The 23,037-nt window shown below is 36.4% G+C and overlaps 1 protein-coding gene across 7 annotated transcripts; it reads left to right on the forward strand.

The window, feature by feature from the left end:
- Nucleotides 1-1,629: 1,629 nt before the first annotated feature.
- On the forward strand, nt 1,630-6,380 carry LOC133822784 (polynucleotide 3'-phosphatase ZDP-like). 7 transcript variants are annotated; one of them, XR_009888032.1, is made up of 9 exons: nt 1,630-1,955; nt 2,825-2,909; nt 3,047-3,176; nt 4,263-4,339; nt 4,640-4,721; nt 5,054-5,274; nt 5,673-5,789; nt 5,917-6,039; nt 6,186-6,380. XR_009888032.1 is itself a non-coding variant. In XM_062255227.1 (6 exons), the coding sequence occupies exons 3-6, from the start codon at nt 3,057-3,059 to the stop codon at nt 5,090-5,092; spliced, it is 318 nt and encodes a 105-aa protein (XP_062111211.1). In that variant the 5' UTR covers nt 1,630-1,955; nt 2,825-2,909; nt 3,047-3,056; the 3' UTR covers nt 5,093-5,541. The 7 variants fall into 7 exon arrangements, 1 of the variants encoding a protein (XP_062111211.1); XR_009888031.1 differs by having other exon boundaries at nt 5,673-6,039; XR_009888030.1 differs by lacking the exon at nt 5,673-5,789 and having other exon boundaries at nt 5,917-6,055.
- The last annotated feature ends 16,657 nt before the right edge of the window (nt 6,381-23,037 follow it).

Genomic DNA, 23,037 nt, shown 5'->3' on the forward strand with positions numbered 1-23,037 from the left:
TTTCAATATTACCATAACTTAGGATAATAATTTGTTCCAAAAACTCATCAAATTTATTTTAGTGAAACACACTTCCCTTTTTCTTACCAAAAATTCCAGCAACCATTTTATCTTTAAAAATCACCATATTCAATATAAAAACCTCATATTTTTCTAAAAATTTAATAAAAATTCTGTAGGTAATTATTTACACATAATATAATTTCAAAGCATAATTAAACTTCACATTAAATTTCTTAAAACATCAAAACATTTGCAAACTTTATTTGAGAACTCGAAACATTAATCTCATCATGAACAACATCATTTTTGTACAAAAATCAGCAAGCACATTAAATCATAAAATTTATTCCTTTCATTATATTCACAAAATCCATGCTCATATATGCACAATATTTCAACACAAACCCTAGCATGCTTCTAACCTCTTTATCCATTTTAATCACATCATGAGTATACAATAATTCATCATTCACCTTAGAAATTATTCACAAACCATGAACCACAACCACCATTGATCTTGTGTTACATATATTCTCAATACATTATTATCATGCAATTATTCCAAAAATCACAATCATCATAACTTCATACAAGATCTTGCCACAACCTATCATGTTTCTAAAATTTTCATTGACATAAAACATAATAAAAATAACAATCATGCTTTTGAATACCCCTTCAGGCCGAAACACATACAATAAAAAAAAATAACCTATTCTTTCATGTATTTTAAACATTCATCATCACTACACATACTCTCATTACACAACCATAAAAATCAAACCCAACAACATAAACCCATGCATAAAATTATAAGAAAACACTCCATCAATCCATGAACATCATATCATTAGGGTTATAGATTTGATACCTCTCCTGATTGTAAAATCAAGAATACAAAATGATCAACACCCAAACTTCACCACCCCTTGTTCAAGCCTAGGGTTTTTTTTTGAAAACCACCATGAGGAGGAGAAAGAAATCCAATCACACACAACAAATAAACAAAGTCAAAATCATATAATCAAGAAAAAGAGATTGGACAAACAAAAATACAAGAAAAACATACTCTAGACACTACTACAAAATACCCTTTACGGGACACTTTTTTAGGACACGCACATAAATGCAAGTCCTTAAAAATATTTATGGAGTTTTTAGGACTCTCAATGAGAGTCCTAAAAAAACACAATTTAGGACTCACAATGAGTGTCCTAAAAAAATATGCGAGTCCTAAAAAAATCTGGGCTAAAAAATGAGTGTCTTACTTAACAATTTTAAGGACTTGCTTTGGGAGTCCTTAGTACTTTTTAAGGACTCACTTTGCGAGTCCTAAAAACACTTGGGTTGAAAAATTAAGAATGGTGACTTTTAAATACTCGCTTTGTGAGTCCTAAAAGAGTATTAAGGACTCTCAAAGCAAGTCCTTAAAATTGTTAAGTAAAAAAACATAAAATTATTTTATGTAACAATTATTATAAGTTTTAAGAGAATTTGTATAGTTTTGATTTTTAAAATTATTTTTTTATAATATTAGGAATATCACATTTTTTTTATCTAAATAATATACTCTTATTTTTATTTATAAAATAAATAAATAAAATATAAGTGCCAAAAATCCCTCTCTCTCCCACCCTACCCGATCCATACTTGCCTTTCTCCATCTCTCTCTCTCACATGCTCTCTGCTCTGCTAGGGCCGAACGGCTGCCCTCCGATGGTCGCCGACATGCAGACACCCGATCAGGAGTACCAGACGCCGCTGAAACTCCAGCCTCGCGAGCCCTTCGTTGCCGTTCTCCGCCGCGAGCAGAAGCCTCCAGCTGGTGGAGTGGTGGCCTCGCAGGGGTCGCGACGGTGGGGGCATTGAACAATCTGAGGTATGCCCCTCAATCTGTCGCAGATGGTGGAGCGGTGGCCTCGCAGGGGTGGAGACGGTGGTCTCTGCTCTAAGTATGCTTTCTTTAACAATTTTTTTTTCCATATGTATATAGATTTGAGAAATATATGTATAAATATTATATATATGAATAGATTTATAATGCCTATATATTCTGTTTTGTAAGGTTTCGTATGATGTTGTTTGGAGGCTTTGATGTATTCCAATTATTTGGCTTGGTGTATTTTGAGATTTGGGATTCGTTGGCTTGGTGGCTGTGTGATTTGGGATTTAAATTTTTGCTTGTTTATCTTAAAATTTTCTTGTAACTCTAGGATATTTTATGGTTAGTTTCTGATATTATCTTTTGGATGTTTTTTGTCTTGAGCTGGAAAGTAGTGTAAGGAAACCAGGGCATATGGATCTCTTAAACTAATGGTTGATGCTCTTCAAGTGTTTGAGAAATTGATGCAAAGAAACTACAAAATATGATTTAATGAAACTATGAGTGATTCTAGTTTTTGTGTGCTTAAATTACTACTGCCTTTTGTTATTATTATTGTTAGATGATTAAATATAATATATATTTATAATTATATAACTTTTTCGTGGCCTCTCTTTATTATATTGAGCTTTTTCTTAGTATATAACATGGTTGCTACTTGTGTGTATATACTTGTGTATATAAAAGTTATCGGTTCATTGGTTGTTTTGCTAACTAAATTAGAGATTACTGTATTCTTTGTTTAAGATATTGATTATTTTTCTAGGACAGTATTAACCAGTGATCACTGCTTTTTTATACTAACTTTTGTACTGGGGTGTGTCTGCTCACCACCTTAATGACTATTAGAAGAGTAAACAAAAAACCAAATTTAAAGTGAACCAATACAAAGATCATTAAACACACATTATTCATACTTGGTATTTTCATGTGATGCAGAGGGATACTACTGGGTTAACTGCTGAGAATAAGGAGCTCAAAATGCAGTTACAGGCTATGGAGCTACAAGCACAACTCAGAGAGGGTATGGTTCTATTACACCAGGGGAAGCATTTGGGAGCCTTGTGAAAATGGAAAATGGATATTTTGTTTTTTGTTTGTTCTAGCTATTAACAATTTCAAGTTAACCAAATTCTCTTCTCTGCTTTTTACTCTTTCAAGGAATGAATCCATGTTGCTATTTTCTGAGAGAAATTATGGACTATTCAAGGCTGATGGCACCATTTCATATGACATTGGGTTTCATGGACTTGATTCTTCATCTGCATATTCATTATGTTTATCCCCGAAGGTAAAATCTTACCTCTCCTTTAAAAAAAGCATTTGAACCATTATAAAATGTTCTAAATTTGTCACTGCAATAATAATGAATGAACTATCATGATGTATAAGTAAAAGCATAATTGGTAGAAACTGGAACGCACATAGAAAGGCGTTTATATCATACAGTTAAAGAAAGAAAGTTCATAACAATAGGCTCTAAATATTGTTCATTTTAGTTCCCCCTGCCTAAATATTCTCATGCACTGATAAATACTTGATTGAACCTTGAATTTCATAGAAAGTTGCTATAGAGAAGTTAATGTTTGATCTAACTAGTTCTTCTATGTACTGATTGAGGATACTATTATGTATGTCTTCTGTAACATGTACTACTTTGCTTCACCTGACAACTATAAATCTTTGGCCCTATAAGCTGCATTGCTTTATTTTCCTGCATTACTAGCAAAAGCTATAGCCTGTTATTTTAATTAGAAATTTATGCAGTTTCTATATTGAAAAACTGATTATCCAATGTTATTTCTATTACTGTTGCTAATACGTAATCTGATCTATATTTGTGATGCATAGATGGTTTGTCATAAAATCAGTAGAACTCTTATTAGAGTGCTTGCATGATAGATATACATACGTAACCGAGTTCATTCTTTTCCCTGAAAAATAATAATGATTACAAGTAAAATAATTTTTGTGAGCCATAGACAGAATATAAAGTCTTGGAGACATGTTTTACTGACTTGAGCTTGAATATTAGTTTTTTCTTTCAAGTGTATATTCAGTAGAGGATTTTTGGTAATTTTTGGGCAGGATGTCTACTTTGATGACGAATCTGCTGAAGTTTGATGAATTACCCTTTTATCAAAATAAAAAAAAAAAGCTAGAGCTCATAATGATTATATGTATATGAATTTGTATTATGATAAATATAACTGGTGAGATAGTTTGTCTTATTGGTGTGTTTCTTAGAGATTCTTTCATTGTATTTGCATGAGTTAAATATGGCTCAAGTTGTCTTACACTGCTATAGTTATAGTGAAGGGAATTTCGTACCTCAACATTATTAACATGGTTTTTTTTTGTGTTTTACTTCTAACAGGATGAAGGCCTTCACGATTCAAGTAAAATTGCTGCTTTCAATTTTGATGGATGTCTTGCAAACACTTCTGTTAGAAGGTTGTATAATATTCATTAAGCACTGATTAATTACATTTCATTGAAGTGCAATATTAGTATAGTATATTGAACTATAATTACCAGAAGAAATTAAACAAAATCGAACTAAAATACATTTCATTCCAATACATAGTTTTTAAATCTTATTATATTGATTCTAATGTTCAAGCTCACTTAAGGTTCTTGTGAACTAAGATGCCCGAGACATTTTCAATGTGTACACTTACAGAATGCTTCATTTGTTGGAAGCTTTACACAAATTTGGCTCACTAACAACTAGAGTTGATGCACTTATTGCAGGGTAGGTCCGGATGCTTGGTCTCTGATGTATCCTTCAATACTTGCTAAGCTACAGAGCCTGTACAATGATGGCTATAAACTGGTTATTTTCTTTCCATATAATCTATCTCAAATGTAATGTATTTGTCTTATGATTTCTCCTAGTTTGACATTGTACACCTGGTCAATGCTTTGTGAACTTCTAATTATTTACATTATTCACCTGATTCCATTTGTAATCATTGTCTGGTTATCTTTACCAATGAATCAAACATTGAGCACTGGAAAAATAAGAGACAAGTTGCTGTGGACTCAAAAATTGGTCGCCTAAACAAATTAATGAGACAATGAAAGTCCCAATTCAAATCATGCTTATATATTGTGTCTATTGATAATAATCAATCATAAATGATTCTTATATTTCTCTGTTTTCAGTTATTGCATGGGAAGAAAAGTAAAGCACGAGGTCCCTGAAGATTGAGTCTGTGAATCTGGGAAGAGAGATGAAGCTGTCACAATAGCAATGAGCAAGGGGAAATTGTCAATTTCACAGCTTCATTCCAAGAAGAAAAAGCCAGTAGAAACTGGTAAAGTTAAGTTCATTCCTCATGAAGAAATCCTTAAGCTATCTTCAGAGACCTTCAACGAGTCAAGAGGTCAGAAACTAAACATTGCATGCTACTTTATCTCAAATGCCTACTGACTCTAGAGAGAATAGGTAGAGAGATGTGGATAGCATCTACATTGCTATAAAGTTTTGACTGTGTTGAAATTGATACTCATCCTTTTCATAATTACTAAAATGATGCTGCTTTATCTTCTTACACTTGAGAGTTTGAAAACTTATTCTTTCCAAGCTTAGTTAGATACAGATACATATACTTTAAAATGACATGTTGCAATAAAATGTCAAGTTCTGAAGTTGTTCTAGATTAACATTTTACAAGTACAATGTGCTACATTTAGTTTTTTGTAGCTTCTTCTCTTGGTTTGCTATATCTATTGATAGTCTTTTATTTTACATCAATAATATTTATTATTCCATTTTCCAAAGGTGAAAATCAAGTTGACAAAGAATAAAAAAAATCTACACTGTTGGATCTCTGTCTATTCTCTAATAGCTGATGGATAAGCTCAAAAGCATTTTCTTATCCTTCTTGAGGGGTATAATGTATGTATATCACTTGTTATGAACCTGTGCTTCAAGTGCATTTTATCTTACTATTGGTGATGTGGACAAATATTTAGAAAGCAATTCATTTGCACTTACTTTTTCTGATGTCCTTAAATACTTCCAGAAATAACTCGAACAAAATGGCAGCATGTATCTAGCAAAGTTGGAATTTCAAATAAAAAGATAGAGAAGAAACGAGTCAAAGAACCATGCACATTGTTGCCATCATCACTTGATGGTAGTGCAGGTAAAGTAATTAATTGGTATGAAATGTTCCTGCTTGATTATTTGATGTTGTGGTTTTTGTATAAACCTATTGGTTCTTAGGATGTTCTGCTGATTAAATTAGTATTGTAGTTGCCTTTAGTAATTGTGTAGCCTGTGTTTATGTAGGTGGTAAAACTAAGGATGTTCAAGGAGACCTGCCAAATTTCCCACTTAGTTTTACCTTGTATATCACATATTTTCTGAGGCTGTCTTTGTTGTTCTCTGTTTGTAGTTTTATGTCTTATATGTACTATCTTAGTCTAAGGCTGTCTAGACTGTAATACAGTACAGGCGATTTTTTATCATCTTTTTTTAATACAATCTTGTTTGGTTGGGATTGAAATGATAGTGTTTATGTGAGAATAGAAATAGAATGGGAAATAAATATCAATTCTTTTGTTTGGTTGAAATTTTGTTTGGAATGGCATGGACTAACATTACTTTGACCAAAATATCCATATGCAACTATAATTATCATGTAATATGATTTTGTAAGCTGAGTAGACTAAATATTAAATATTAAAATTATATTTTTGAGTAATTAATAAAAAAATTATTTTGTTGTATTTTCTTTTGAAAATTTTAGAAATCTAACATATATAATACATTACATTTTGGAAAAGGGATATATTTTTTTTAAATCAAAATGAAAATTGTAGCTACATTTTTTTTAAAAAAAGTTTACTTTTAAAGACATGCAAAGCGAGTCTTAAAATCTTAATTTAAAGATACTCAACATGATCTTTTAGGACTCGCATTGCGAGTCCTAAAAAATTACTTAAAGGTACTCAACTCGATTTTTTAGGACTTGCGTTGCGAGTCCTAAAAACATTTTTTTAGGACTCGCGTTGAGAGTCCTAAAAAATTACTTAAAGGCACTCAACTAGATTTTTTAGGACTCGCATTGCGAGTCCTAAAAACTTAATTAAAGGCACTCAACCAGATTTTTTAGGACTCGCGTTGCGAGTCCTAAAAACAGTTTTTTAGGCTCTCAAATAGAGGACTCGCGCCCCGCGAGTCCTAAAAAACCTTTTTTGTAGTAGTGAGACTTGGTTCCTCTTCTCCTTTTTCTTCTTTCTTCCTTTCTTTCTTCTTCTCCCTCTCTCTCTACACGCCACACACTCTCTCTCTAGGTCACGGCAGCCACACAAGAATGCCCTCCTCTTCCTTTCCTTTCCCCTTTATTCAACTCTCTCAATAAAGCCTCACCAACATAAAATGGTAAGTTTCCTTTTTCCATTTTATTTTCTCTTAATTTCTTATTATTTTCTTTTATGATAATAGATATAAAAGAATAAAGGGTGATCACATTCCTATCCCAAAATAGCTAGTGTCTTCCAATTTTTTGATTTTATTGCCTTAAAAAAAACAATCCCTTTCCCACTACACACCACACACTACACATCCACCACTTGCCCCTTTTTAATTTTATTTTTTTATTTTCCTACTTATTAAAATAAAACTACCCAAAAACATCAATAAACAACAATTATAAAATGTGTAGAAAATCCACACATGTGCACCCTATTACCATATACTAGCACACACTAAAACACTAGGGTGCATCACTATCTATCATGCACCTTAGTGCATTCAACCAAAACTCACATAATTACCTCAATTGTCACACTTATTTAAAATGTAACACTAATAGTAAAATAAACATGTTACACAATTATTCACTTATTAAATTAATTAACCAAACAAACAATTAACAAATTTAAATTCAAAAGATTATACCAAACAATTCTAACAAATAAATAAAATAATAAACAATCAAATAAAACAAAAAACAACTAAATAAAAGAAACAACATTTAAATAAAACAATTCATCACACTTAACATTTAAATAAAATAAATCACAAAATTTAAATAATCTAAAAAAAAAATTTGGTGCACTACACTATATGATATGACTAGAATAGATAATAACGGTATGTTTACTTATCTTATCAACTGTCAATATCGGTCCAGTCCCATGTAACAAATACATCCAATCTTTATCTACTTTGCTAATGTTCTGGAAAGAACATAACACTGTAATGTGTAAGTAGATCATATCGTAGATTGACAAGTCAGTGTAAATCTTGTGCACTGACTAATTTTAGGACTAACTTATTTTGAACATATAATCATATTTATATTCCACTGTGATTAAGTCACTATAAATAGGATTAGCTATATGCTCGGGATTTAATAAAAGTTTATATTAAACAAATAATCATGAAAATAAAACATATGAGCAAAGTGATTGACCAAGTCAAAAAAATGATTTCTATCCTTATATTGATAATAAAATGAGATTACAAAGAATTTGAGTTTTAATTAGGGCATAAAACCCCAACAACTCGGAGCTCGGGCCTTACAGAATTTTTTCAAATAATTTAATGCAGAAAATTAAATTACAAAAAATTCATATGCCCCAAAATGGCTTACATTTTTCATCTAGAAATTTAAGAACAATTCCTAAACCCAAAACACCATATAATTAACGACCCGTAAGAATAAATTTTAATCATACATACATACATCCATCCATCACACATATTACGATAACATAAGAATGCATATTATGCCTACACAGTAATTAATGTATGCAGAGATTAATGAACGCGTTGGTACCAATTGTTAGGAACGGGTTTCCTAATACGCTTCGGAATGGTGGTGGGTTGGCCCAGTGTATAACAAAAAAATTTGTAACACATTTAAACTACATTTAAATATGCAAAACAATTAATGTACATACATTAATTATAAGCAAGAAAAGAATATAAAACATACCTCTTGATGCCTATCAATTGTCCTTGCTATCTTTTCGTATAATGAACGAACTTCATATCCAAGCTGCTCTCAGGTATTCACACCAAGATCTTCCACAACGCTCAAGAAGTGTGTGGGCACTTAGAGAATAAAATATTGTTTATTTATGATTCAACTTGATGTACTCAACACATGAAATCAAGAGAATATGCCTGAGATTGTTTCTGTATCTTTTTCAGGGAGAAATAGAAAAGTATCGTTCTTTTCTTGGAGCGAATAAATTCTATTGGGTATTCAGTATTTTTATTTTCTGATAAGTCTAACTTAAATAGAAAATATTCAAATTTAAAAAATAAATATGTAAACAATTTATCTTTTAATTAATTAATTATCTCATTAATGAAAATATCAAAAACTAACTTTTGAATTTTTCATTAATTATTTAATTAATAAATAAAAGTGAAAAATCTATCAATGATTTTTATATAGCTCACGCCATACACAGTCCAGACTGTGTGTTTCGTGTAGCTCCCTATATATTCATTCAAACTACCTTATCAGATAAAATCCTACAACTTGATAATTAAGTCAAATTTGAATTAATTATCTTTTTAACTAATTATCAAATATAATTAATTATTTGAATAAATATCAATCTTTTAAATTCAAATCCAATTTGTACTTATCAGATTATTATCTCCTACTCAAATAAAGATATTTAATTAATTCTACTAATTAATTAAAACCAATTTTAATTAATACTAACTTCAAAAATTAAATAATAATTAATTTTTTTAATTACAAATAATTTATAATTAATTACTTAATCAATATAATTGCATATTTGGCCCGAAGAACAAATGTTTTCTTAAATATGTCTTTGAACCATTTTTCCTTTTATATCAACTCTTGCATTGAATAGTGTTGATAAAGCCGCTGTGTGGACACCTATAATTCCAAGCTCCAATAAATTTGAGATTATGAATTAAACTCTTTAATTAAATAATCTGAATTTATTAATCTCATGGTTACTCCACTATAAATATGAGACTGCACTCTTGTAATTATAGACATTTCATTTACTGAGTACTTTATAATAATAAAGCATCCATTGATATAATCATTACATAAAAGTTAACCCTCTAATAATAGTTCATAATTAATCGGGAATAAAATTACCATTTTTTCCTTTTATTTATATCTTGTTTCCTTAAGTACCATTGACTTTTCTAGTGAAGGTTAATTCATAACTAAATTATGAATTTGAGCTCAATAACATTTTCAGTCCCAAAAGTCAACCCTTAAGAGAACCATTATTCATTCTCTTACGAGAATATATAGATTCCATATCTGTATACTATGTCCCCAACCATTTACATTAATGAGTTCCCAAAAAAAAAGTTTCTAGCCTGATCATTCTGACAAACCCTAACGAGTGAATCAAAGAACTCATATAACATAAACAAGAGTTCATAATAACTTCAGGATTAAGATCTATTTGTATATGATCATCAATTGTTATATTTAATTAATACTTCGAAACAGTATTTAATTAAGTATTAATAAACATATTTGTTCCAATTCTATATATTCTCTAATATATAAAGTACATCCACTAAAGTGTCCTACTACACTTGTAATCCGAATCTAGATCACATGTATTCATAATACTAGTGGACCGTACTTGCAGCAATTAATCTAAAGATTCCATAATTTTATTTTACTGCGAACTATTCAAGTTCATTTATCTCAAACACAATCCTCCCGTACCAATACGTGGTTGAGATCACTTATATGAACTTATGAATTTTTTTGATATTTACTTAATATTATCACAGAATAATATAGTCCATAAAAAATATGTATAACAAGTTCAACTTATTTATTTATTTCTTAAAACAATGTCTACTACATATGCTTTCAGGGCACAATTCCCAACACGCGCCGCTAGGGATCATGTTAGTCTTAGGGAAGAGAACCCTTTGCATCCCAGCAGCCTCAGGGAAACCCAGAGTTGGGAGCCAACAATAGGGAAGTCTCCATGAACCGAGGACAGTGAATTAGCATCTCGGTGAACAATGACTATGCCGAATCTGATGGGGAAATAGAAGTAGGATATCTCGAGGATGGTTATTGCGGGCATGTGCAACCGGGCCTGCGATATAACATCAATGCTCGAAGGAACAAGACCACGCCCAAGGACCTCCCTGGGAGATACCCTCAAACGGCTCCGAGATGATCTTAATGCTTGGAGGAAATAAGCAATGTTCGACCAAGGGGCGTACCCGACACACATTGCCAACAATGATCCTCTCCACACAGAGTTAGAGAGTTTAAAGAAGATAATGTTGAAGATGACCAAGAAGCAGGGCCGTGATTCAGACTCTGAGGACGAGGACAAAGAACCATGTGCCCTGCACATTGTTGAAGCACCATTGCCTTGAGGCTTCAAGATGCCAGACATTACTCCTTACAACTGGATGACGAACCCGTCCGACCACCTGTCTAAGTTCAACAGATTAATGTCCGTACACCGCGTCACTGAGGATGCAAGATGTCACTGCTTCCCATTAACCTTGATGGGAGCAGATGATGAATGGTTGAAGAAACACCGGTCATGTTCCATTCACTCCTGGCACCAACTATCCTTCAAGTTTCGAAGACAGTTTATAGCTGCTTGGAAGGTTTGCTTTGAGGTCAATGCCTTGGCAAACATTAAGCAAGGGCCATTCAAGACCCTTAAAGCGCACATTAAGTGCTTTATGGAGGAAGATGTGACGAACAAGAGAGTCGATGATGGTCAGCAGCCTATGGCCCTGCAAGCTAGTATCCAACCAGGTTCTCACCTGTGGGACGACCTGCAGTCACGCGAATGCCACAGGCTTAATGATTTCTTTCGTCGGGCCCAAGAGTACATTCACTAAGAAGATGCCTAGATTGGAGCCTTTGGAGGACCAATCTCCATTCCAGCTCCCACTATCTCGGCAGTTATGACACCCATTTCTCATTTCTCACCATATACGTCTACACAGACTAGTGTGATGAGTACTCCATCGTACAACCTCACTGCTCCACAAGCTGGCTATAGCGCGATGCCTATCGGGTACGGAGCAAATCCCACTGAATTCAGTACTTATCAGCCTGCTTTCAATATAGGAGCAGCTTCTCCCTCCAGTCAACGACGCTTAGCGAAGGCCCGAGTTGGGGCAAACATGGGGGTAATGGCATAGGGAGCAAGAAGCTGAAAAGAGATGGTTCTCCCAAAGAAAATACATTCCCCAATACTGCAAGTACACAAATATGGTTGATACTCTGGATAATATTTTTACAGCCATAAAGCAAAAAGTTCTTTACCAAAGGCCACGTCATATCTTGATATAGATGAGCAAGTCATTAACCAGAGGCCACAGCCTAGCCCTCAAATATTGAACCTTTGTGGTGGTGGACTGCTCCTCCACCTATAACGCCATCTTGGGCCGACCAGCCCTGGTATAGTTTGGAGCAGCCAGCTCCATTCGTCATATATGCATGAAGTTCCTCACAGACTCAAGGTTGGCACAATTCGCAGGGACAAGAAAGAGGCCAGTTGGTGCTACAATGTGTCACTTACGCTCCTACTGATGGTGATTGTGGCAGCAGCTCCCGAGAAGCCTCCTCTAGAGGAGATGGAAGTGTCGGCTATTCTCGAAGAGCGGGAGTCCAATGATTTGGACCCCAGGGTTGGATATGATAGGGAAATCGAGCCCATAGAGGAGATTGAAGAAGTTGTCCTCAATGAAGGCAACTTGGAAAAGAAAATGAAAGTTGGGAAGAACCTTCAGTCGGAAGTCCAAGAAGTTGTAGTAAGCTTTCTGCGCGAGAATCAGGACATCTTCACATGGTATCATGCAGACATGACGGGGATCGACCCCAACATTATTTTCCATGTTTTGAATGTAGACCCCAACATTTCCCTGAAAGGAGGCTACTAGACCCGACAAGAGTGGACCCCTCAAAGAGGAAGTGGACAAGCTTCTCGAGAATGGGTTCATACGGGAGGCCTAGTATCCCAAGTGGTTGGCAAATTCGGTGGTGGTCCCAAAGCCTAACGAGACCTGGAGAATCTGCATCAATTTCACCGACCTTAATAAGGCCTGCCCTAATGACTGCTTCCCCCTATCGAGGATTGACAATATGGTGGATGCTACCTCCGGGTATGAGCTCCTCACATTCATAGATGCCTATTCGGGGTACAACAAGGTCTCCATGCATGTCACAGACTAAGAATAAACAAGCTTCCGAACAGACAAAGGTGTCTACTGCTACAAGGTGATGTCATTTGGCCTAAAGAATGCAAAGGCCACTTATTAGAGGTTGGTAAACAAAATGTTCAAGAACCAACTTGGTTGAAACATGGAGGTATATGTGGAAGACGTGTTGGTGAAGTCCAAGACTACCTCGGAGCACATGAATGACTTGGCGGAAGCTTTCTCGGTCCTCCATAGGTTCAGGGTGAAGTTGAATCCCCAAAAATTCACATTCGGAGTAGCCTCCAGGAAGTATTTCAGATTTGTTGTGAGCGCCCAAGGAATAGTTACAAATCCCGAAAAGATGAAAGCCTTGATCGAGATGTTGTCCCCCAGGAAGCAGAAAGGTGTGGAGAGTCTGACTGGTCGAATAGCGTTTCTCAGCCACTTTGTATCAAAGACCACCATCAAGTGCATTCATTTCTTCAACATTCTCCGAGGTGGTCAGAGATTTGAATGGATGGAGGAGTGTGAGTAAGCATTCCAATAGCTTAAGGTGCACATGGAAAATCCTTTGATACTATCAAAACCCGTAGATGGAGAACCCCTACTCCTCTACATGGCCATCGTGGAGAATGCCATTAGTGCAGTTCTAGTATACGAGGAGGGTCGTTCTTAACACCCCGTCCACTATGTCAGTAAGAGACTCCTCGGAGTGAAGTCTAGGTATCCGCTCATGGAGAAGCTAACTTTTTTCATGATGATAGCTTCTCGAAAACTCAGGCCCTACTTCCATGCACATCCCATCAAAGTACTCACCAACCAGCCTCTTAGGCAAGCCCTTCAAAATTTGGAGTCCTTTGGGAGAATCCTTAAATGGGCAATCAAACTTAGCCAGTTCGACATTACTTACCACCAGAGCACTGCTATAAAGGGACAAGCGTTGGTAGAGTTCATTGCAGAGTGCACTGGAATGAATGAAGGGCCTAGGGAGGCCCAACCCATTGCGCCCATATGGAATTTATACACGGATGGGTCATCCAATGAGAACGGGTTCGGAGCAGGGATAATTTGGGTGTCCCCCAAGGGATAGAGTTCACAATGCCCTAAGATTTGGGTTTGATGCCTCAAATAATGAGGCAGAATATGTGGCCCTCTTAGTCGAATTACAAGTTTCCCTGGAGCTTAAAGCTGAGGGACTTGAAATGTACAATGATTCTTAACTTGTTATGAATCAAGTCCTTGGAAAGTATCAAGCTCGAGGAACCAAGATGGCTTCAAAAGATTTAGCATCTGATAGATTCCACGGGAGCAGAACTCCAACATCGATGCTCTAGCCAAGCTAGCCATCACCAAGGATGTGGAGATGCTTAATGTGGTCCCAATTGACTACTTGGTTTCTCCAAGCATCGTAGCTCCCAAGGAAGTGGAAACAGTCCAACCCCAGGATAGTTGGATGGTGCCTATAATTAAGTACCTTGTCTTTGGAGAATCACCGCAAGACAAGAAAATGGCTCAAAAGCTACTTTATCAAGCTCATCGATACGTGATCATGGACAGTGAATTGTATAGGCGAGGATATTCACTACCGCTACTCTGATGTGTATCCGAGAAAGAAGCCAAAATCATCCTCCGAGAAGTGCACGAAGGCTTCTATAATGACCATGCTGGGGGAAAATCCTTGCCAAGAAGATTCTGCGACAAGGGTATTTCTAGCCCATGATGAATAGTGATTTGATGGATTATGTCGAGAGATGCAAAAAATGTCAGTGATACTCTCACATCCCCCGAGCTCCTCCAAATGAGCTCACTCAGATGATGTCATTGGCCATTTGCAGTATGGGCATTGACTAATAGGTTACTTGCCCACAGGAAAGGGAGGAGTAAAGTACACGATTGTGACAGTTGAATACTTCATGAAGTAGGTTAAGACCGAACCTCTTGCTATAATCACCTCCAAGAAGGCGTTGGTCTTCATTATCAAGAACATTGTTTGTCGCTACGGGCTCCCGAGGAAGATAGTCTTTGACAATGGCCTACAATTCGACAATGATCTATTCACTAATTTTTGTGAAAGGCACAAAGTTATAAAGAGCTTATCCTCCATAGATCATCTTCAGATAAAAGGAACAAGTGGAAGTTGTCAACAAGACGCTTAAGGCCACTTTAAAGAGAAGGCTGGAGCAGGCAAAAGGAGCTTGGCCCAAGGAACTGCCTAGAGTACTATGGAGCTACCGTAAAGAGGAGCCTATGTGGGGCACCTTAGAGTAAACCTAGTGACGTAAAGCTTGCGAGAACCAACAAGCCTAAAGAAACTCATCAAAAGTCCTAAATCACAAAAGTAAGCCTGAGAACTCAACTCACATCCCGAGGATCAATCACCCATAAAGCAACACTAAGTTCCCAAGGATTAAAATTGTGAAGGGCTCTCAAAGCTCCGAGTCGCCTAGACTTAGGCACAAATCCAAAGTTGTCTAAACTTAAGCACACAAGCCCTGAGTCGCCTAGACTTGGGCACAAGTCACAAGTTGCCTAAACTTGGGCATACAAGCCCTGAGTCGCCTAGACTTGGGCACAAGCCCCAAGTTGCCTAAACTTGAGCATACAAGCCCCGAATCACCTAGACTTTTTCCTACATATAGTAGATCAAAACAATGTAAATTAAGGTTATTTTTAATGATACATCATTGCATAAGGAAATTGATAAAACCTTGTACATTTTTTTAAGTCAAATTTGAATTATTACTAAACGTTCTATATAAAATATGTATGTAAGTAAAAGACAAAGAAGGCAAATAAGTAGAGAAAAAAAGGCCATTCAAAAGAGTATTCACAATATTACTCAAGAGCTCGGGCATTAAAATTGTCTATACCCCACAAAATGGTTGCTCGCATGCCTATTTACAAAAATATATATGACTAAGGAGAAGACAACTTATTTTGCCCCTGGAGGAACCCCTTGAATGAGGTCAATGATAGGGTCATCCTTGGGGACTCAGCTAGCTTCCTTGACAGTGGTGACAGTCATCTCCCAGAGGCATTCCTCGAAGAGTAACCGAGTAGCATCGGCCTCTCCAGTAAAATTGAGGTCCATATCCTGATTGTGAAGCCATGCTGCGTAGAAGGCATCTTCAGGGATTCCATCAAACTCCTTCTTGAGGACCTCTACCTCCTTTTGGAGAGACTCCGCCTCCCTCGTTGCCCGTGAAGCATCGACCTTGGCCTGCTGGGAAAACTTCTCAGCGACTAGAGCCTTGTCAGGCACTTGAATCACTTCACCATGGGCCCTGGCTCCGTCCTCCACAGCTTGAGAAGCTTCCCTCACAGCCTTAGTAGCTTTTTGTTGAGCCTTGGCAATCTCCTCCTTGGCTCTCTAGGCAGTCTCCTCCTTGGAATTCTGGGCCTCCTTGGACATATGAGCCTCCTCTTTGGAAATATGGATCTCATCCTTAGCAACTTTGGCCTCCTCGGCTGCCTTTTTTGCTGCATCCTTTAGTGCCCAAGAATGGGCCTTCTCCTCCTCCAATGCCGACCTCAATTGGGCCAGCTCCTCTGGTGGCACACTTGCCTTGGCCTTCAGACTGGCCAACTTATCCTTGGCCCGTTGGAGCTCAAAGGACTTCTCCATCATGATGTCCCCAAGTCTTTGGGCCACAAAAGTTGACTGAAAAAAAAAAAGCTAAGTCAATCAATGTGAAAAATTACAACATAAGACACGCACAAATAATGGAGAAGTAACTTACCCTCACTGTGGAGTATCAAAATTTGGAGAATAGGGAGGCCTCGTTGTCGTCACCCAACTGGGTGAAGATGCAAGCGGTTAACTCACAGATAATGGAGCTAACCCCTTGGAGGAGCTCCGTTGCCAGCGGAGCAACGCCCTCGCCAAGCTTGTTTGCAAATAGGTTCTCTAGTTGAGCTCAGCCGTCGAGGCTCCAGAGGCTGCTCCCTTGAAGGTTTGAGCTGATGGAGGGCATCAACTATCTGGTGCGGGGCTTTGTTACCCTTCTCAATGCAAGCATCAAAGTGCTCCATCATTACCTTGTAGCGCTTGAGGAGCTCCCCTTCGTACCGAGGATGTTCTCGACAATTGGGCTCTCCACCCCCTCAGGAAATCTAGTGGCTTCAGGGGTTTCAACAGCCCCATAGACTCCATCTACATCATTAGGAGGACATCCACTCGAGGAAACTTCAAAGACGGGTGTGTACTCCCCCCCGAGGCTCCTTACCTTAAGCCAACAAGGATTCCACCCACTGCCTCTTAGGGGATGGAGAAGGTTTCATCCCCTCGCGGGAAATATCCCCTGATGGCACTGTCAATGTCTGCCAAACCCATATGATCTGCAAGGAGAAATAATAAAGTGTTAGTACATATAGAATCAAGGGAAACATTTATGAAAATAAAAATAAACACAATGTCGAGAGCACGTGGGGTTCTTGGAAATCCCTACCGTTGGGCTGCTCTTCCAAGTGAAGCATGGAGTGTGCAAACTCCCTCATGAGCCTCCCCATCTTTTGAGTTGAGTTATTCTCGTATTGGCAGAACCACCTTGCATGGAAAGAAGTCACATCATCCAAGGGCACAAAGATCTTAGGAGGTAGTTATCTCTTCGGATGGTAGAGATAACAATCAGTCAAGTCCTGGTACTTCTCTTAAGTCCAATGATGATCCAAGGTGACGTTGTACCTAAGAAGCGACGGAGATGCCCAAACGTGCTCAAGACTTATCCATTCTCCCACAGACTTAGCAATATAAACTATGATGGGGGATTTTCCTTGATCTATGAAGGAGGACTCGAATCTCGCTTGAAGCTCCTCCTCGAGCTTCTGGTCCAACCAAGTTTCCTTGGCTACTCGAGCAACCCGAGCATTCACCAAATTCTTCTCTGCTACCCGTTAATTAAAATGGTTGAGGACCAATCCGTCAATGTAATTGATGAGGGATGCAGCCATCGCCTAGGACTTGGCAGAATTCCTAAAACTAGTCAGATTGTAATATCTGTCTTTTCGTTTCATGGATATTTTGGTAATTTTGTCCTGCGAGGGAAATTTGGTAATTTAATACTCTTGAGGGGTATTTTTGTAATTTTTTGAAATTATGTATTATGTGATTATATGAATATGTTTATGTGATATTAATATCAGAGTAATATATTTTACATTGGAAGATACCGAAAGTGCTTGAGATATGTGTTATAGTAACGAATCATGGTTTCCTCCAAGTGCTAGGGGCTTTATTGTCAAGAATTGTTGGAAGGTGGTTCATAATGGAATAAAGATAAGTTATGGGGAATAAGTTAATTGTGGAATATGAAAACTAATAGTTTATTGGAGGATTACTAAAAAGGGTTTAGTGAAATTGTAAGAATAGCTTAGATCAAGGGTAGGATGGTAATATGGCGATAGTGAGCCATTGTAAATAGAAAGAGAAAGACTATGGTTAGGGTTAGACTCACAATTTGAATTTAATGGCTGCTCTACACATGATCATAGAAGAGAATTCTCTCTCACTCTTTCTCTAGACAAGAGTTCTAGATCTAAGGAAGAAGAAGGATGAGGATTTGTTCATATATGTATGGATCACTAGGAACATCATGTTGGGGCTTATTTAGGATGCTTTGGAAGAATATTTTCAAAGTTGAGGTTGCTGCATATGATCTTGGTAAAAACTTCTCACACTTTCAAAGTTTCTTTGATAGTTCTTGAAGCTTTGAGTTAAGTTAATGGTGGATTTTATTAGAAAGCATGATAGCTTGGGATGATTGATTTTATATGCATGTTAGAGACTAGGTTGTTAATCTATTAAGGTTAGAAACATGCTAGGGTTGAAATTATTAAGTTATGATTGTTAGTTTTTGAAATATGAAAGATAGCTTGGGGCAAAAGAATTTTTGTTACAAGAGATTGTTATAGTTATGGAGTTAGGGGTTGTTCATTAATTTTTTTCTATTATATTAATCTCCATGAATTGTATGATGATAAAGAGGGATTCAATATGATAAAAATGCAAAAATAATTGTCAAACATGAATTTATATTGAGGGCTATATGACCTTTCGAAGTTTAGTCGACATCTGGTTTACGAACCAGCGCCACGGTGCAAAAAGAGCGCGACTAGGCACCCAGAATGCCCAGAAATTGGGGAAAATAAGTTTTGCGGTTCCCAATTGTTAGGGTTGCTGCGCTTGACTGCAATAGGGCCCTTTTGGTTGTTTCGGGTCGTTTTGAAGCCATTTCATATGGGGTCGTTGGGAACTTCCTCCCTAACTTCTTGCTGACATTTTTAGGACTTTCCTAAGGACAATATAAGATTGTTTGGTTCTTAGGAAGGGTAAGGTTTGGTTCATTACCTTTGGCTTAAGTTATGACTCTATAAATTATATGTGTTGTATGTTTTGGAATTAGGACTCGGTAAGGCACTTGAAGGGAGGTGATTGCATCGCTGCTGGACCTAAAGCAAGAAGAGTGGACACCTGCACATAAGGTGTACGCTTGACATACTTAGGTGTGGTAAACTTTGTATGTTATTTTATAAATTATGTTATAAGCTATGATATGGATTATATTATGAATTATGCTATGAACCATGAAATAAATTATGTTATGAGTTACATTAGGAATTATGTTATAGGTTGTGCTATGAGCTATATTATGAGTTATGCATGTTGTGTGTGACTGTGTTATGTGTGAATATGTTGTATGTCTATGTTTATGTTATGAAAATGCATGTTTACATTACCATATCAAAATGCATGTTTACGTTATGATAAATTGTATGCTTACATTTCTCGTGCTTGGTTGCACACTAGACCAGGTCAGCACTGGTTTACGACCGGAACTACACCAATAATATGTGTTATGGATTGAATATGTTACGCTATGATAGGTTATGTTATGCTATATTTTATTGTATGCTATGTTTATGTTATTGTATAGTTAGGTTTTGTTAGGATAGGTTACATTTTGCTATAGTAAAGGTAGACTCAATAAGTTGTATGTTTTATGATGGTCTGGGTTAGTGTGATTGGAAGCCACCAGTGAGAAATATTGGGCATTGTGATTATGGAATAGGGTTGAGTGGCATTGCATTTAATGCATCGCACTTTGTTTAATGCGTCGCACTACATTTAATACTCTACGTTGTGTGTTATTTTTAGGCATGATCATGGTGGTTTGATGGTTTATTAGAGATATGTTGTATCAATTAGTGAGATATGAAGTTATGTTCTATAATTGGAATGTTGTAGATAAGCCGAAATTCAAAACAATATATGGATAGATATATAGTGTCCAAATGACGTGTTGTCATGATATGGTTATGGGTAGCAAGTGTATGAGAGTGGTTAGACTTTATGAGACTATTCTAAGGATACGGATTTGACTTTTTTATGGGATTATGTTTGATTATGTACATGAGAAATGACAAGAAATGTACTAGGCAAACAATTTTGCCGTTATTGAGTGAATGGCATAAGGTGATTCAGTATGGTAGACTAAGGATAAATGATAAGAAAAGACTTGTTATAGTTACTCGTTGTCTTTGGCTTAGGAGTTAGTATGAGCCGACATGTAAATATTTAATGGGTAAAAATGTGTTAGGTGACGTTACGAGGAAGTTACGCGTGTGTATTGTGTGGTGAGGCCACTACGTTCCCCGTTGGCTGAAATGGATGAGGATCTCTTCATAAACATATGGAACACTAGCAACATCATGTGGGGGCTCATTTAGGATGCTTTGGGAGGATATTTTCAAGGCTTAGATTGTTGCACATGATCTTGGTAAGAACTTCTCACACTATTAAAGTTTCTTTGATAGTTCTTGAAGCTTTGAGTTATGTTAATGGTGGATTTGATTAGAAAGCATGATAGGTTGGGATGATTGAATTTATATGCATGTTATAGATTAGTTTGTTAATCTATAATGATTAGAAATATGCTAGAGTTGAATTCATTAAATTATGATTGCTATTTTTTAAAATTGGAAAGATATCTTGGGGAAGAAGATGTTTTGTTGCAAGAGATTGTTAGAGTTATGGAGCTAGGGGCTGCTCATGAATTTTTGCCATTATATTAATCTCTAAGAACTGTATGATGATATAAAGGGATTCATGATGATAAAAGCGAAAAAAGAATGGTCAAACTCGAATTTATATTGAGGGAGATATGGCATTTCGAAGTTTAGTCAGCATCTAGTTTTCGAACCAGTGCCGCAGAGCAAAAGGAGCGTGCCTAGGCATCTAGAATACCTAGCAACTGGGAAAAAAATAAGCGTTGCATCACCCAAATGTTAGGGCTGCGATGCTTGACTAGGACAAGGTCCTTTTTGGTAGTTTTTCAGGCCGTTTTGAAGCCGTTTCATATGGGGTTCGTTAGGGACGTCCTTCCTAACCTCTTGGGGGCATTTTTAGGACTTTTCTAAGGAAAATATAAGGCTGATAAGGTCTTAGGAAGGGTAAGATTTGGTTCATGACCTTTGGTTTAAGTTATAAGTCTCTAAATGATATATGTTGTAAGTTTTGGATTTAGGACTCGGCAAGGCACTTGAAGGGATGTGATTGCATCACTGCTGGACCTAAGATAAGAAGAGTGGACACCTGTATGCAAGGTGTATGCGCGACGTACTTAAGTGTGGTAAACTTTGTATGTTATGTTATAAATTATGTTATAAGCTATGCTATGGATTATGTTATGAATTATTCTATGAACTATGATATAAATTATGTTATGAGTTACATTAGGAATTATGTTATGGGTTGTGCTATGAGCTATGTTTTGGGTTATGCATGTCGTGTGTGACTGTGTTATGTGTGAACATGCTGTATATATGTGTGGCATGCTTACGTTATGAAAATGCATGTTTACGCCATGATAAATTGCATGCTTACGTTATGATAAAATGCATGCTTACATTTCTTGTGCTCGGTTACACACTTGACTAGGTTAGCACTGGTTTATGGCCGGAACACCGGTATTACATGTTATGGATTGAATATGTTATGCTATGATATGTTATGTTATGCTGTATTTATTGTATGCTATATTTACTATACGATATAGTTAGGTTTTGTTAGGATATGTTATATTATGCTATGATTATGTTACGATATGATAATGTTGGTTATGGAACTTTGTATGTTAAGGCATCGACTATGATTAGTTTATGATTAAGATTGTGATGATATGAATTAGTTTATGACTATGTTTTATGTTTTATTGTTAGGTTTTGGGTATTGTGTCCTATATAGCTCTTCTTGTTGGGCGCTAGCTCATGGGTACTATGTGTTGTAAGTAAAGGCATAAGCGTAATTGATGAGGCTATGAGTTGGAGCAGGGTCGGTCAGATGTGTGCATGTCGTGAACAGTTGACCTGGGGGTCAAAGGGGTTGCTACTTATGCATGATATTAAAAGTCTTCAAGTCATGGTTATATGTTGAGTTTTAATAAATTGTATTTTTACCTATGATATGCATGTAAAAGATGGTTTTTTTTTTAATAACGAGATCTCAAGTTGCATGTGTTTGTAAAAGATGTATAATTCTTGTTGTTTCAAATGAGTTTCGATAAATGTTTTATTTTTCTGAAAGAAAATTTTTAATATATTAATTTACTTAAATATGTATTATTTAGTAAATTGATTAGTTTATGTCGAGTCGTTACAAAAATCCAAGTTGATGATGTGATGCCCCATCCGAAGAAGCCCTATGGCAACTAATTTTTCCTCTATTACTAGTTGATTGAGCTCCAGGTCTACGTCCGAGAGCTCCTTCATCATCTCCAAGCGATCTTTGAACACCTGGATGAAAGGCATGCGACAAAAAGGACCTAAACAGAAGAAAAAATTCTAAGTATATGTAGGTATACGAGTTTCGAAGAAGGAAAGCTCAGAAAGTAATAGAAACTTACCAACCCTGGATAAGTCCAGGATAAGGGTAGGGTTGGTCCAAAGCAGGAAGCCGCTAGTGAAGAAGAAATGGTCTTTGATATCGCGTGCA

The sequence above is a fragment of the Humulus lupulus genome, chromosome 3, assembly GCF_963169125.1.
Source record: "Humulus lupulus chromosome 3, drHumLupu1.1, whole genome shotgun sequence".
NCBI lineage: Eukaryota > Viridiplantae > Streptophyta > Magnoliopsida > Rosales > Cannabaceae > Humulus > Humulus lupulus.

Bases quoted from the DNA above. Each gene is read 5' to 3' on its own strand.
- LOC133822784 (XM_062255227.1), top strand. From the start codon at position 3,057: ATGTTGCTATTTTCTGAGAGAAATTATGGACTATTCAAGGCTGATGGC. The intron at 3,177-4,262 runs GTAAAATCTTAC...TACTTCTAACAG, and splicing joins CATTATGTTTATCCCCGAAG to GATGAAGGCCTTCACGATTC. The intron at 4,340-4,639 runs GTTGTATAATAT...CACTTATTGCAG, and splicing joins GCAAACACTTCTGTTAGAAG to GGTAGGTCCGGATGCTTGGT.